Below are 14546 nucleotides of genomic sequence, written 5' to 3'. Positions count from 1 at the left end.
TTTCTGTGCGTATTTCCAGAGTTTTTGCTCTTTTTTGACATATTTTGATCATTTTAGCTCTTTTTGGACGTATGTTGATCATTTTTTTTAGCTTTTTCTTGCATATTTTCAGGTTCTGAGGACTTTTTTTGTCATATTTGGTTGTATTTTCCACATTTTAGCGCTTTTTGTGCACATTCCAGCCTTCCCCCAGCTGGGATCACACATGGCCGCTCTGACATTCCAGGTGTTGCCCTTTAAGCTCCCGGAATGAAGGAGAAGGGGGTGTGGCGGAAGTGGCTGACGTCAGCGGGTTCCCAGGCTGGGGTTGGGCGGATGGGCGGCGGGGAGGGATTGGTGGGAGGGGACGTCAGTCAGGGACGGGGGCGGCGGGGATTGGTTGGAGGAGGGGGCAGGACGATGTGACGGACCAATAGGCGGTCGGAGCGAAGGGAAGACTCGGTGAGGACACCGGGAGAGGATTCATTAACAGGTGACATTGCCGGAGAACACCGAGAGAGACCGAGAGAGAGAGAGGTGAGGAGCGGGGGAGGGGGCCTCCTATAGAGGGCTGGGAGGGGGGATGATGGACTTGTAGTCCTCCTATAGAGGCTGGGAGGGGGGATGATGGGACTTGTAGTCCTCCTATAGAGGCTGGGAGGGGGGATGATGGGACTTGTAGTCCTCCTATAGAGGCTGGGAGGGGGGATGATGGGACTTGTAGTCCTCCTATAGAGGATGGGAGGGGGGGGATGATGGGACTTGTAGTCCTCCTATAGAGGATGGGAGGGGGATGATGGGACTTGTAGTCCTCCTATAGAGGATGGGAGGGGGGGATGATGGGACTTGTAGTCCTCCTATAGAGGCTGGGAGGGGTGGATGATGGGACTTGTAGTCCTCCTATAGAGGCTGAGGTGGGTGGATGATGGGACTTGTAGTCCTCCTATAGAGGCTGGGAGGGGGGGATGATGGGACTTGTAGTCCTCCTATAGAGGCTGGGAGGGGTGGATGATGGGACTTGTAGTCCTCCTATAGAGGCTGAGGTGGGTGGATGATGGGACTTGTAGTCCTCCTATAGAGGATGGGAGGGGGATGATGGAACTTGTAGTCCTCCTATAGAGGATGGGAGGGGGGGAGGATGGGACTTGTAGTCCTCCTATAGAGGCTGAGAGGGGTGGATGATGGGCCTTGTAGTCCTCCTATAGAGGATGGGAGGGGGAGGATGGGACTTGTAGTCCTCCTATAGAGGATGGGAGGGGGGAGGATGAGACTTGTAGTCCTCCTATAGAGGATGGAGGGGGAGGATGGGACTTGTAGTCCTCCTATAGAGGATGGGAGGGGGGGAGGATGGGACTTGTAGTCTTCCTATAGAGGATGGGAGGGGGGGAGGATGGGACTTGTAGTCTTCCTATAGAGGATGGGAAGGGGGGAGGATGGGACTTGTAGTCTTCCTATAGAGGATGGGAGGGGGGAGGATGGGACTTGTAGTCCTCCTATAGAGGATGGGAGGGGGTGGTGATGGGACATGTAGTCCTCCTATAGAGGATGGGAGGGGGGGAGGATGGGACTTGTAGTCCTCCTATAGAGGATGGGAGGGGGGAGGATGGGACTTGTAGTCTTCCTATAGAGGATGGGAGGGGGAGGATGGGACTTGTAGTCCTCCTATAGAGGCTGGGAGGGGGGAGGATGAGACTTGTAGTTCTCCTATAGAGGATGGGAGGGGTGGGTGGGAATTGTAGTATTGTAGTCCTCCTATAGAGGATGGGAGGGGGGAGGATGGGACTTGTAGTCCTCCTATAGAGGATGGGAGGGGGAGGATGGGACTTGTAGTCTTCCTATAGAGGATGGGAGGGGGGATGATGGGACTTGTAGTCCTCCTATAGAGGATGGGAGGGGGGAGGATGGGGACTTGTAGTCCTCCTATAGAGGCTGAGAGGGGTGGATGATGGGCCTTGTAGTCCTCCTATAGAGGATGGGAGGGGGGGTGATGGGACTTGTAGTCCTCCTATAGAGGATGGGAGGGGGAGGATGGGACTTGTAGTCCTCCTATAGAGGATGGGAGGGGTGGGTGGGAATTGTAGTCTTCCTATAGAGGATGGGAGGGGGGAGGATGGGACTTGGTAGTCCTCCTATAGAGGATGGGAGGGGGGGAGGATGGGACTTGTAGTCTTCCTATAGAGGATGGGAGGGGGGAGGATGGGACTTGTAGTCTTCCTATAGAGGATGGGAGGGGGGAGGATGGGACTTGTAGTCTTCCTATAGAGGATGGGAGGGGGGGAGGATGGGACTTGTAGTCCTCCTATAGAGGATGGGGAGGGGTGGGGTGATGGGACATGTAGTCCTCCTATAGAGGATGGGAGGGGGGAGGATGGGACTTGTAGTCCTCCTATAGAGGATGGGAGGGGGGAGGATGAGACTTGTAGTCCTCCTATAGAGACTGGGAGGGGGGGAGGATGAGACTTGTAGTTCTCCTATAGAGGATGGGAGGGGTGGGTGGGAATTGTAGTCCTCCTATAGAGGATGGGAGGGGGGAGGATGGGACTTGTAGTCCTCCTATAGAGGATGGGAGGGGGGGGAGGATGGGACTTGTAGTCTTCCTATAGAGGATGGGAGGGGGAGGATGGGACTTGTAGTCCTCCTATAGAGGATGGGAGGGGGGAGGATGAGACTTGTAGTCCTCCTATAGAGGCTGGGAGGGGGGAGGATGAGACTTGTAGTTCTCCTATAGAGGATGGGAGGGGGAGGATGGGACTTGTAGTCCTCCTATAGAGGATGGGAGGGGGAGGATGGGACTTGTAGTCTTCCTATAGAGGATGGGAGGGGGGAGGATGGGACTTGTAGTCCTCCTATAGAGGATGGGAGGGGGATGATGGACTTGTAGTCCTCCTATAGAGGAGTGGGAGGGGGGGAGGATGGGACTTGTAGTCCTCCTATAGAGGCTGAGAGGGGTGGATGATGGGCCTTGTAGTCCTCCTATAGAGGATGGGAGGGGGGGTGATGGGACATGTAGTCCTCCTATAGAGGATGGGAGGGGGAGGATGGGACTTGTAGTCCTCCTATAGAGGATGGGAGGGGGAGGATGGGACTTGTAGTCTTCCTATAGAGGATGGGAGGGGGGAGGATGGGACTTGTAGTCTTCCTATAGAGGATGGGAGGGGGGAGGATGGGACTTGTAGTCCTCCTATAGAGGATGGGGAGGGGGGAGGATGAGACTTGTAGTCCTCCTATAGAGGCTGGGAGGGGGGAGGATGAGACTTGTAGTTCTCCTATAGAGGATGGAGGGGTGGGTGGGAATTGTAGTCCTCCTATAGAGGATGGGAGGGTGTAGGATGGGACTTGTAGTCCTCCTATAGAGGCTGAGAGGGGTGGATGATGGGACTTGTAGTCCTCCTATAGAGGCTGGGAGGGGGGAGGATGGGACTTGTAGTCCTCCTATAGAGGATGGGAGGGGGATGCACAGATTGATCAGTAGTGAAGATTGTTGGATTTTGGGGTGATCACACTCTATGGGTGATGACCTTTTATAGACGGCCCCCAGTAGATCTCCGCTATCTGATTGGTGGGTGATGATCTGGGTTCTCGGGTGTTTTGGGGGAATTTATCCTCATTGTGTATTTTTTATTTTCTCTCCAACAGACTCACTGACCAGTATGGAGACCATCGTGCGTCGTTGCCCGTTCCTGTCCCGGGTGTCTCAGACCTTCCTGCAGAAAGCTGGGAAATCTCTGATCACCTACGCCCAGAGCTGCCCCGTCATGATGGGCCCCCGGCCCTTGGCCAGCGCCCAGCTCAGCACCTCCGCTGCCTGCCACCAGGAGACTCGGGAGACGTCCTCCGGGGACAAAGGTAAGAGGAGCTAATCTGCCCGCCCCGTGCTCAGTTGTGTGTGCGCCTTCGGGTGAGTGCGTGTGCGCCTTCGGGTGAGTGCGTGTGCGCCTTCGGGTGAGTGCGGTGTGCGCCTTCGGGTGAGTGCGTGTGCGCCTTCGGGTGAGTGCGTGTGCGCCTTCGGGTGAGTGCGTGTGCGCCTTCGGGTGAGTGCGTGTGCGCCTTCGGGTGAGTGCGTGTGCGCCTTCGGGTGAGTGCGTGTGCGCCTTCGGGTGAGTGTGTGTGTGCGCCTTCGGGTGAGTGTGTGTGTGTGTGTGTGTGTGTGTGTGTGTGTGTGTGTGTGTGTGTGTGTGCGTATCTTCGGGTGAGTGTGCGCCTTTGCCTTCGGGTGAGTGTGCGCCTTTGGATGTATTCTTCTATTCCAATGTGCTGCCCTACATAACACGCCAAAGAATCTCCGGCACCTTTTTGGTGTTGAGTGTCGTGTTTTGGACGTGGGTTTTTCTGCTTGCTGCCTTTGGAGTGCCATTAACAATGACTAACACCACAAGTGTGCATTGCTGGCTTTCCTGGAGACACTTGGGTGTGAATGGTCGCTTTGCTGGGTGTGGACACGGCGCTGAGGACGGCGTCGCGCACAGCGGGAGCCGATGTCTTCAATATAAAGTGACACATCCAGATGTCTTCCAGTATCTCCGGTGATCACAATGTAACAATGTCTCCTGGTATTTCTATGGAGATCGGAGGGGTGATCGCCATCTGTATGTGACATCCGCAGGAGGAACCCGACCAGTCCAAATGAATACAACGTATTCCGATGTATCCATTTATTAACCCCTTAGGCGCTGTTCACACTTGTGCAACCTTTCAAAGTCGCATCCTATTTTCAAGGGAACCCGATCTCGACTTTGGAAAGGTTCCTGCCGTACTTTGATGCGACTTGAGAGCCAGAGAGTGTAAAAGTCGCACGACTTTGGAGTTGCAGAGATGTGAACAGAGCCTTCGTTATCGCTAATCAGCCCTAATTAACTCCTTCCTCCCCTAAGCTTTTCTCCTCTTGTGCTCCTGTGGGGTTTTTTCATTATTATTTTCAATTTTTATTATTTTATTTTTTTTGTTGTTATTTTGCTTTGTGTCACAAGAAGGAAATGTGAGACGTTTACGCCTTTTTTTTTTTTTTTTTTTCTTTTATATTTGTAAATACCTTCTGCACTCCCCTCCCCCGAGCTCACCTGTGTGTGTGCGGGGGTGGGAGGGGGTCTCTCTGGCATCCATTCAGAATTCCTCTTATGCGGAGGCCGGTGCTTGGCGAGCCGCGGTCATGTGACCGTTCGCTCCTTCTCTGCCTGTGAACTGTTCCCGGTGCCCATCAGCCAGAGGAATGTTCCAGATCTTTCCTGTCTTCACTTGTGAAGGAACGCTGCGACTTTTCACACACATATTCATATACTTCAGATCTGATAAGTAGTACAGGAGCCGGGCGGAGGAAGGGGCTGAGGTTGGGCATCAAGGCAGCTGTTCAGGGATGTAATGGTAATGAGGCACAAGCTCATGTCTGTGGGGGAAGGTAGTCTATGGTAGTGGCTTAGCACCCCATGTCCTGTTGGGGGATCTATAGTAATGGGACCCAATCTCATGTTTGTGGGGGGGGGGGGGGGGGGGGGATCTATGGTAGTTGGACAGACATCATGTTTGGGATGGGGTTATAGTAATAGAGCGCAACCTCTTATGTGTGTGGGGGAAGGGATCTATGGTAGTGGCGTAGATCCATGGGGTCAACTTTGTTTGTGGGAAGGGGGGATCTATGGTAATTGGATGGACCCCTGTGTCTGTTGTGGGAAGGGGGGTCTCTGGTAATCTATGATCCATTGTTGTTGGAGAACCTTGGAGAGGCGCGGTGGAGGAAATGCGGTATCTATGGTCAGATGTTGGAGATCCTTGGTATGAGGCGCGGTGTAGAAATGCCGTATTCTATGATCTGGTTTTGTTGGAGATCCGGCGTGGTGGAGGAGTGCAGTATTCTATGTTCTGGTGTTGTTGGCACGGTGGAGGAGTGCGGTATTCTATGATCCGGTGTTGTTGCACGTGGAGGAGTGCTGTATTCTATGATCCGGTGTTGGAGATCCTTGGTATGAGGCCCGGTGGAGGAGTGCGGTATTCTATGATCTGGTGTTGTTGGCCCGGTGAAGGGGTGCGGTATTCTATGATCCGGTGTTGTCAAAGATCCGGCGTGGTGGGGGAGTGCGGTATTCTATGATCCGGTGTTGGAGATCCTTGGTATGAGGCCCGGTGGAGGAGTGCGGTGTTCTATGATCCAGTGTTGGAGATCCTTGGGTATGAGGCCCGTGGAGGAGTGTGGTATTCTATGATCCGGTGTTGGAGATCCTTGGTATGAGGCCCGGTGGAGGAGTGCGGTGTTCTATGATCCGGTGTTGGAGATCCTTGGTATGAGGCCCGGTGGAGGAGTGCGGTGTTTCTATGATCCGGTGTTGGAGATCCTTGGTATGAGGCCCGTGAGGAGTGCGGTATTCTATGATCCGGTGTTGGAGATCCTTGGTATGAGGCCCGTGGAGGAGTGTAGTATTCTATGATCCGGTGTTGGAGATCCTTGGTATGAGGCCCGGTGGAGGAGTGCGGTGTTCTATGATCCGGTGTTGGAGATCCTTGGTATGAGGCCGTGGAGGAGTGCGGTGTTCTATGATCCGGTGTTGGAGATCCTTGGTATGAGGCCCGGTGGAGGAGTGCGGTGTTCTATGATCCGGTGTTGGAGATCCTTGGTATGAGGCCCGGTGGAGGAGTGCGGTGTTCTAATGATCCGGTGTTGGAGATCCTTGGTATGAGGCCCGGTGGAGGAGTGCGGTGTTCTATGATCCGGTGTTGGAGATCCTTGTATGAGGCCCGTGGAGGAGTGCGGTATTCTATGATCCGGTGTTGGAGATCCTTGGTATGAGGCCCGGTGGAGGAGTGTGGTATTCTATGATCCGGTGTTGGAGATCCTTGGTATGAGGCCCGGTGGAGGAGTGTGGTATTCTATGATCCGGTGTTGGAGATCCTTGGTATGAGGCCCGGTGGAGGAGTGCGGTGTTCTATGATCCGGTGTTGGAGATCCTTGGTATGAGGCCCGTGGAGGAGTGCGGTATTCTATGATCCGGTGTTGGAGATCCTTGGTATGAGGCCCGGTGGAGGAGTGTGGTATTCTATGATCCGGTGTTGGAGATCCTTGGTATGAGGCCCGGTGGAGGAGTGCGGTGTTCTATGATCCGGTGTTGGAGATCCTTGGTATGAGGCCCGGTGGAGTGCGGTATTCTATGATCCGGTGTTTTCGGAGGTGAGGTGAGTTTTTCTGGTTGCCCTGTATTACCTGTGTGACTGGAGGAGAGGTGAGGTCACGCCCAGTCACAGGTACACCTGACCCCTCCTCACCTGTGTCATCACTTCACCCCTCCTGATCCCCAGACTCCGGAGGCCGCTCTCCCGTCTGATCTGCAAAGACTCCAGGGAATTCATTTTTGGCCTCGTTTTTGGTTACTTGTGCCAAAATCTGTTATGGATGCCGATCGCTGTGTCGGGGGGGTTCAGAGGTGAGCCGGGTTCTTGGCGTTCTCTTTAGAACTTCTCAGTTAATATTTGATTTGAGTTTATTCCTCTCCAGATCCTCGAGATTCCGGTTCCGCCTCTTTTAAATGCCTGACTGGCATCATGTGACCCCCCCCCATGAGAGCGGTTGGTGTTTTGTCTACATTCTGGAGGGGAGGGTTTAGAAATCTGGAAATGTCGGCTGATTGCTCCGCGTGGAATAGAAGACCAGGTGGTGTAGACACATCCCTACCCGGACAAGGTCTTCCAGTTCATTTTCTTTAGAAAAGCGGCCACAGCCTGAGTAGGAAAGCCTGTCCCCTGCCGGCGTGCTGCACTCTGTGTGTGGAAGCAGTGGACTCTCTGCAGAGGTCTAATGCAGCACATGTTGAGTTATCTAGAGCTCTCCAATTGGAAGGGAGCATGATTTGGGTGGAGGGGGTGGTCAGGCCTCTGCAGAGGACTGCGTCCAAAAACCGTACAAGGGCCCTTCTCTATAAAAAAAAAAAAAGAAAAAATTCAAGACTTTTTCAGAAACAATTTTTGTTTAAATTATAAAAAAGTTCCACTCCAATGATGTGACCTCCCTGAGGACCCTCACCGGTGCCGACCATCTCAGGGGGGGGTGCTGGGTCTTTGCCTTTTCTGTCTTGACCTCCATAGAAAAAAAAAAAAAAAAATATATATATATATATATATATATATATATATATATATATATATCTATCCCCTCGTCTCAGGAATGTAGACACGTGCGAGTTGCGTGCGGTCACACTGCGCCGGACCGCCATTTAAAGAGGCAAAAACCGGAATGTACACTCCATCTAGAAAATGAGAATAAACTGAAATCAAATATTAACTTTTGTACAGAACCTGAGAACTGGGCTCACCTCCACTAACTCCCTTCACCTCCCCGACACATGGATTGTGCAACTGATAAAAGGGAGTTTTTTTTTTTTTCTGACGCAACTACCTGAAAATGAGGCCAAACTGAATGTCTTGGGAGTCGAAGGACACAATCACTACGAGAGAAAACCGATGATAATTGTGTGTGTGTGTGTGTATATATATATATATATAATATTTGCCTGAGAGTTGTGTTTTTTGTGTTTTTTCTGCTGCGTTTTGTTCTTTATATAATCCTCTATCTTCCTTCCAGCCTGAGCGGCCGCACTGACTTTGTTTCCCTGCCTGTCATCCTCAGGTGTTCAGAACGTGGCGGCTCCAGAGAAGTCCTCGGCCCTCCAGATACCGGTGGACCATGTCGCCGTCTCCAGCGGTCAGAGTCCCTCCAAGTGTCCCTTCCTGGCCGCCCAGCTGAGTCAGGAGAGCAGCAGCGTGTTCCGCAAGGCCAGTCTTGCGTTACAGGAGGACGTGCAGGAGATGCAGAGCTTGAGGAAAGGTGAGTCCTGATCCCGGGAGGATGAAAAATAACTTCCTCCTTTTATAAACTGAGGGTCAAACTCAGATATGGGGGGGGATTTAAAAAGTCCTCCAAACAATTGGGGGGAGAGCCAGTCCAACCTTTTGAAGTACAAAAAATATTCACCTGTCTCGTTCCATCACATATCCCCCCCCAAAAAATGTAAAATATAATATATATATATATATTACACACATATACTTTTTTTTTTTTTTTTTATTTATACTATTATTTATTGTGTCTAGATAGCGGGGCCATGCAAGGTATCCCTTTTTTAAATCTCCCGTCATCCAGAACCCATGGTAGATAGCTCAGGTATGGGATGTGAACCCATTACTAGTTTAAATGGAAAGTTTGCCGTACATTTTATTCTTCTTTACCTTGTCCACTGGTTTGTCCTCAGATATCACAATCACAAGCCCAGAGAATTCAGCATTGTCTGATGTAAACCAGAGGCTCTGGATGGAGAGTTGGATAAATGGCTCTATATTTAGGATGCATCCAGTCTACTGTATAAACCGGGGGGGGGGAGAGAAATTTTAAAAAGTCCTCCAAAAAATTGTGTGGGGGGGGGGGGGAGCCAGTCCAACCTTTTGAAGTACAAAACAATTCACCTGTCTCATTCCATCACATATACCCCAAAAAAAGTTTATATTCTCACTCTCTAGCAAAGCATGGAGGGGGATAGGACTTCTGACATTGGTTTTATTGTGGTCTGTGCCTTTAACTGGTGACAGTAAAATACAATGTAACCATACAAAAAAGAAAAGTTACACTGTGTTACTCCAAGGACCGGGCCTATTCAAGTAGAAACTCACGTTGAACCCCCCAAACATTCTCTCTCTCTCTCTCTCTCTCTCTCTCTCTCTCTCTCTCTCTCTCTCTCTCATCTCTCTCTCTCTCTCTCTCTCTCTCTCTCTCTCTCTCTCTCATTCTCTCTCTCTCATTCTCTCTCTCATTCTCTCTCTCATTCTCTCTCTCATTCTCTCTCTCATTCTCTCTCATATTCTCTCTCATATTCTCTCTCATATTCTCTCTCTCATTCTCTCTCTCATTCTCTCTCTCATTCTCTCTCTCATTCTCTCTCTCATTCTCTCTCTCATTCTCTCTCTCATTCTCTCTCTCATTCTCTCTCTCATTCTCTCTTTCTCTCTCTCTTTCTCTCTCTCTTTCTCTCTCTCTTTCTCTCTCTCTTTCTCTCTCTCATTCTTTCTCTCTCTCTCTCTCTTATTAATTATTGTGTCTGGATAACGGTACCATGCAAAGCATCCCTTTTTATATCTCCTGTCTTCTGTACATCCAGAACCCATGGTAGATAGCACAGGTGTGGGATGCAAATCCATTACTAGTTTAAATGGAAACTTCGCTGTACTTCCTTTTTTTTTTTTTTTTTTTTTTTTTTTTTTTTTTTTTTGGTTTGTCCTCAGATAAAACAATCACAAGCCCAGAAAATTCAGCATTGTCTGATGTAATCCACCCCTCCTCCTTGCTACCGTCTTCTCTTATGCCATCAGGGGGCCAGCTGTCTCTTCCTGGTTCTTGTAGCCACCCCATGATGGTACATTGTATGCGCGGTATGGTGGAGGTGGGCCTTCAAGCTGCCTGGGCTGTGTGAGTATCTGAGGAGGCTTCAATAAGGGGGAACATCTTTCTTGCCAAGGCAAGAAAGCTGGAAGTGTAGGGCCAGGGTCCTGAAAATTGCTTCGGTATATATTCGGTCTATAAACCCAGAGGCTCTGATGGACAGTTGGATAAATGGTTCTATATTTAGAATGTATCTGGTCTATAAAACCAGAGGCTCTTGATAGAGAGTTGGCCACAAGGGTGTGAGGCTTTGTCCATCAACCCTTTTGGATAGAGCGGTGAAGAGTAGGACCCCTGTAGACTTGCATTGCATATTGTCTCTTCTTTTGGGAAGATTTCTCTTCCTGATTTATATAATAACATGTTTATATGTAGATTGTGGGTTGGAAATTCTACCTCTGACGCCGATGATGGAAGTCCTAGACATCCATGTAATCCTTCACTTTTGTTGTGGCACGTCTATGACTGATGAATGTCGTGTCGTAGAATTGGAATTTCCAACAGCATGATGTCAAATCTCATGATTTGTCTTTTAGTCATTTGTTTGTTTAGAAATAATGAAACCACCTTGTTGTTCAGGTTCTTCCATGGTTACTTTTAGAAATCTATACATTACATGTGAGTGGATTGTCCGCTTGTCTCCCATCAGTAAGGAATGTAAATCCATTGTTGTAGCCCCATGGGGGTCCACAGGGAGGAACGGTGTGGTCAGGATTTCCTAACTGCTGTTTTTCAATATGGCTGAGCACAGGAGGAAGTCGTTTATATATGGGCGGTTGGGACATATATGTTGCATAAAATTGGCTTCAGTTTCATTGCACAGCAGGAAACCAAAGCTGGGGTAATGCTAGGGTTTATTTAGGTAGAAAAGGTCCTGCAGAGTTGACGCACGTCCCTCAAATCTGTCCTCACAAACTTGTCTGGTAAAAAAAACAGTGCTGAGCTAAACCCAAATATGGTGAATTTCCATAACCAAAGAAGGCAAATTAGGAAGTCCTTATGCTGAGCTTGTTTCTCCACTGTAAAGTACCATGAATGAGTGTATCCACCACCATTAGGGCAAACTGTCACCAGGAATAAATATTTGGAGACCACCAAAAAAAATTACCTCCTAAGTTAATCGGTCATTTAACGCATATAAAGAGGTTCCTTGACAATTGGTAGGGCACATCACTTGGTAGCAGATCAAATATTATCACGCCAACAGATGTCTGGTGGACCTTAGAATGGAGGGGACCCATAAGGCACCACGCCTTCTGAGGGACAACCCCCTCCCCGGGCACCACGCCTTCTGAGGGACAACCCCCTCCCCGGGCACCACGCCTTCTGAGGGACAACCCCTTCCCCGGGCACCACGCCTTCTGAGGGACAACCCCTTCCCCGGGCAACACGCCTTCTGAGGGACAACCCCTTCCCCGGGCACCACGCCTTCTGAGGGACAACCCCTTCCCCGGGCACCACGCCTTCTGAGGGACAACCCCTTCCCCGGGCACCACGCCTTCTGAGGGACAACCCCTTCCCCGGGCACCACGCCTTCTGAGGGACAACCCCTTCCCCGGGCACCACGCCTTCTGAGGGACAACCCCTTCTTTGAGCACCACGCCTTCTGAGGGACATCCCCCTCCGCGGGCAACCCGCCTTCTGAGGGACATCCCCCTCCGCGGGCAACCCGCCTTCTGAGGGACATCCCCCTCCGCGGGCAACCCGCCTTCTGAGGGACATCCCCCTCCGCGGGCAACCCGCCTTCTGAGGGACATCCCCCTCCGCGGGCAACCCGCCTTCTGAGGGACATCCCCCTCCGCGGGCACCGCGCCTTCTGAGGGACATCCCCCCTCCGCGGGCACCGCGCCTTCTGAGGGACATCCCCCCTCCGCGGGCACCACGCCTTCTGAGGGACATCCCCCCTCCGCGGGCACCACGCCTTCTGAGGGACATCCCCCCTCCGCGGGCACCACGCCTTCTGAGGGACATCCCCCCTCCGCGGGCACCGCGCCTTCTGAGGGACATCCCCCTCCGCGGGCACCGCGCCTTCTGAGGGACATCCCCCCTCCGCGGGCACCGCGCCTTCTGAGGGACATCCCCCTCCGCGGGCACCGCGCCTTCTGAGGGACAACCCCTTCAAGCAGTTGTTGACCAAAAGGAAACCGGTAACCTACGCTCTACATAGTGTGAACCAGATTACAAAATTTAATGAATTAATATTGCAGCAAAGATAAAAATACAGCGCTGTTAAATCCCGTCCAAACTGTGATGACAAGTGCATGTGATGACAAAAAAAATCCTGGTCCAGCCGTGTGCCCCCCTGCAGTATAAGCCAGGAAGTCTATTATATTATGGTTTTTATGCTGCCACCTACAGGTTGGGTTATCCAAAACCTCTGGGCCAACCCAGGAGATCTCCTCCCTCCTACTCCCCTAGTTTTTACTAGTGTCCTAGGAGGATGGACATGCTCATCTGCTTTGTGAAAGTCCAACATATATTTGCTTTCTCCTTTCCTACTCTTAAGAATTTTTTTTCTTCTTCAACCAAGACTCTTTTCTCTACATTTGTGTCAGAGCTTTGCCTCCCTTTGATCATAGTTATCTAAAGTGTCCATCCTTTACCTGGAGTGCTGCGTTCAGACCCCATTGGACATTGCAGGGGAGGATAGCCTGAAGGTGACCCTTGGGAATGAGGACCTAAGCTACTTTCCAGATGTTGGCCATCAAGCACTTTCCAGGTCCAAAGCTCCTATGACCCTGCCTCCTGAAGACTCCCTTTGAGAAAGCTGGTTTGGTTGAATGTTGGGAGCTACCTCAAGTATGGAGGTCGCCATATTGCTGCCAGCTTTCACCATGGAAGGGGCTAATGCTGTGGCCTTAAAAATGGCTATAGAGTGCTTTCCATGTCCAGGGCCATTAGGATTGGTTCAGTCCTTGTCCTGTCTCTGAAGACTTATTTTTGACTAGGCAGGTTGGGAGCAGTGTGTTGGGATCTACCTCTGGTACTGAGGTTGCTGGGTGCTTCTAAAATTCCCAGTTTCTACCACGGAAGGGGTTAGTTTCGTGGGACTAACAAAACGCCTTTCTCTAGGTAGTGTGGCACCTTCATGCGCTTCGCATGGTCTATCCTAACGTACAGCGTCGAGGAAGTATCTCCCTGCTGCTGCTCATTTTAAGCTTCCCCACCAATATGTACGTTGTAACTTTGTAAAAGGAAAACAACGTATTTCCTCCGTCTCCCCCCCCCCCCCCCCCCCCCCAGTGATCAGACTGTACATTGTAACTTTGAGGAAATGCTTCCTTCTACTTCCACAAAGTTAGAATGTACAGTCTGATCACTGGGGGGAGGGGGGACTGAGGAAATGCTTCGTCCTGCCTGCAGCATACTGATCTCATTTGAGCCTAGGCAAAGTCACTGACTGGGATCTAGGATGGCTTCAGAATAAGAGGTGGAGCTTTCCTGAGAACTAATCCTGTTACTCTATATTGTGAGATGCCATATTTATTCATGGACGTTTTCATACTTTGTGTTTTTCAGATCTGGACCGCTCGCCGGTGGTGGAGCCCGCGATGGAGAGCGCGTCACCTCTGAAGAAGATGGGAGTGCTGCAAAAATTCCAGGAGAGCGTTCGTCACCAGAAACCCGAGCTGGTGTCCCATCTCCTCCAGGACAACATGCCGAAATGTAAATCTCTTTTTTTGGTCTTTTTTTTTTTTTTTTTTTAAAGCCAAATTTGTATTGGATAGAGCGGGGGAAGGGTAGAGACTTTGCTGTCTGGGCCCATATTGGCTACTCTGCCCGTCGGGACAGGAAGTGATGAATTCCCTTTTAATGGTAGACAGAAACCAAAGCATGGAGGGGGATAGGACTTCTGACATTGGTTTTATTGTGGTCTGTGCCTTTAACTGGTGACACAGTAAATACAATGTAACCATACAAAAAAGAAAAGTTACAATGTATTACTCCAAGGACCGGGCCTATTCAAGTAGAAACTCACTTTGAACCCCCCAAACATTTTCTTTCTTTCTTTCTTTCTTTCTTTCTTTCTTTCTTTCTTTCTTTCTTTCTTCCCTGGATCATGGTGAGCATTGGGGGGGGGGGGTAACCCTCCCACTGATTCTGAAAGTGATCCAGCGGCTAATCAGCCCCTCTCATTGCTTTTATAAAAGAAAATTGC

At 50.6% G+C, this 14546-nt stretch overlaps 1 protein-coding gene across 1 annotated transcript; it reads left to right on the top strand.

Annotated features, from left to right (window-relative positions):
- Nucleotides 1-359: 359 nt before the first annotated feature.
- Nucleotides 360-14053, top strand: LOC141102627 (5-aminolevulinate synthase, non-specific, mitochondrial-like; the record flags this gene model as incomplete). Its single annotated transcript, XM_073591536.1, is given in 4 exon segments — nt 360-472; nt 3616-3825; nt 8585-8782; nt 13907-14053. Coding segments are annotated over 3 exon segments (541 nt in total), but the record flags the coding sequence as incomplete, so codon positions are not given.
- Nucleotides 14054-14546: the final 493 nt, after the last annotated feature.

Source organism: Aquarana catesbeiana, linkage group LG07, assembly GCF_042186555.1.
Source record: "Aquarana catesbeiana isolate 2022-GZ linkage group LG07, ASM4218655v1, whole genome shotgun sequence".
Lineage (NCBI taxonomy): Eukaryota > Metazoa > Chordata > Amphibia > Anura > Ranidae > Aquarana > Aquarana catesbeiana.
Note: the sequence above shows the minus strand (reverse complement) of the source record. Positions and strands in the feature narration are given on the sequence as shown.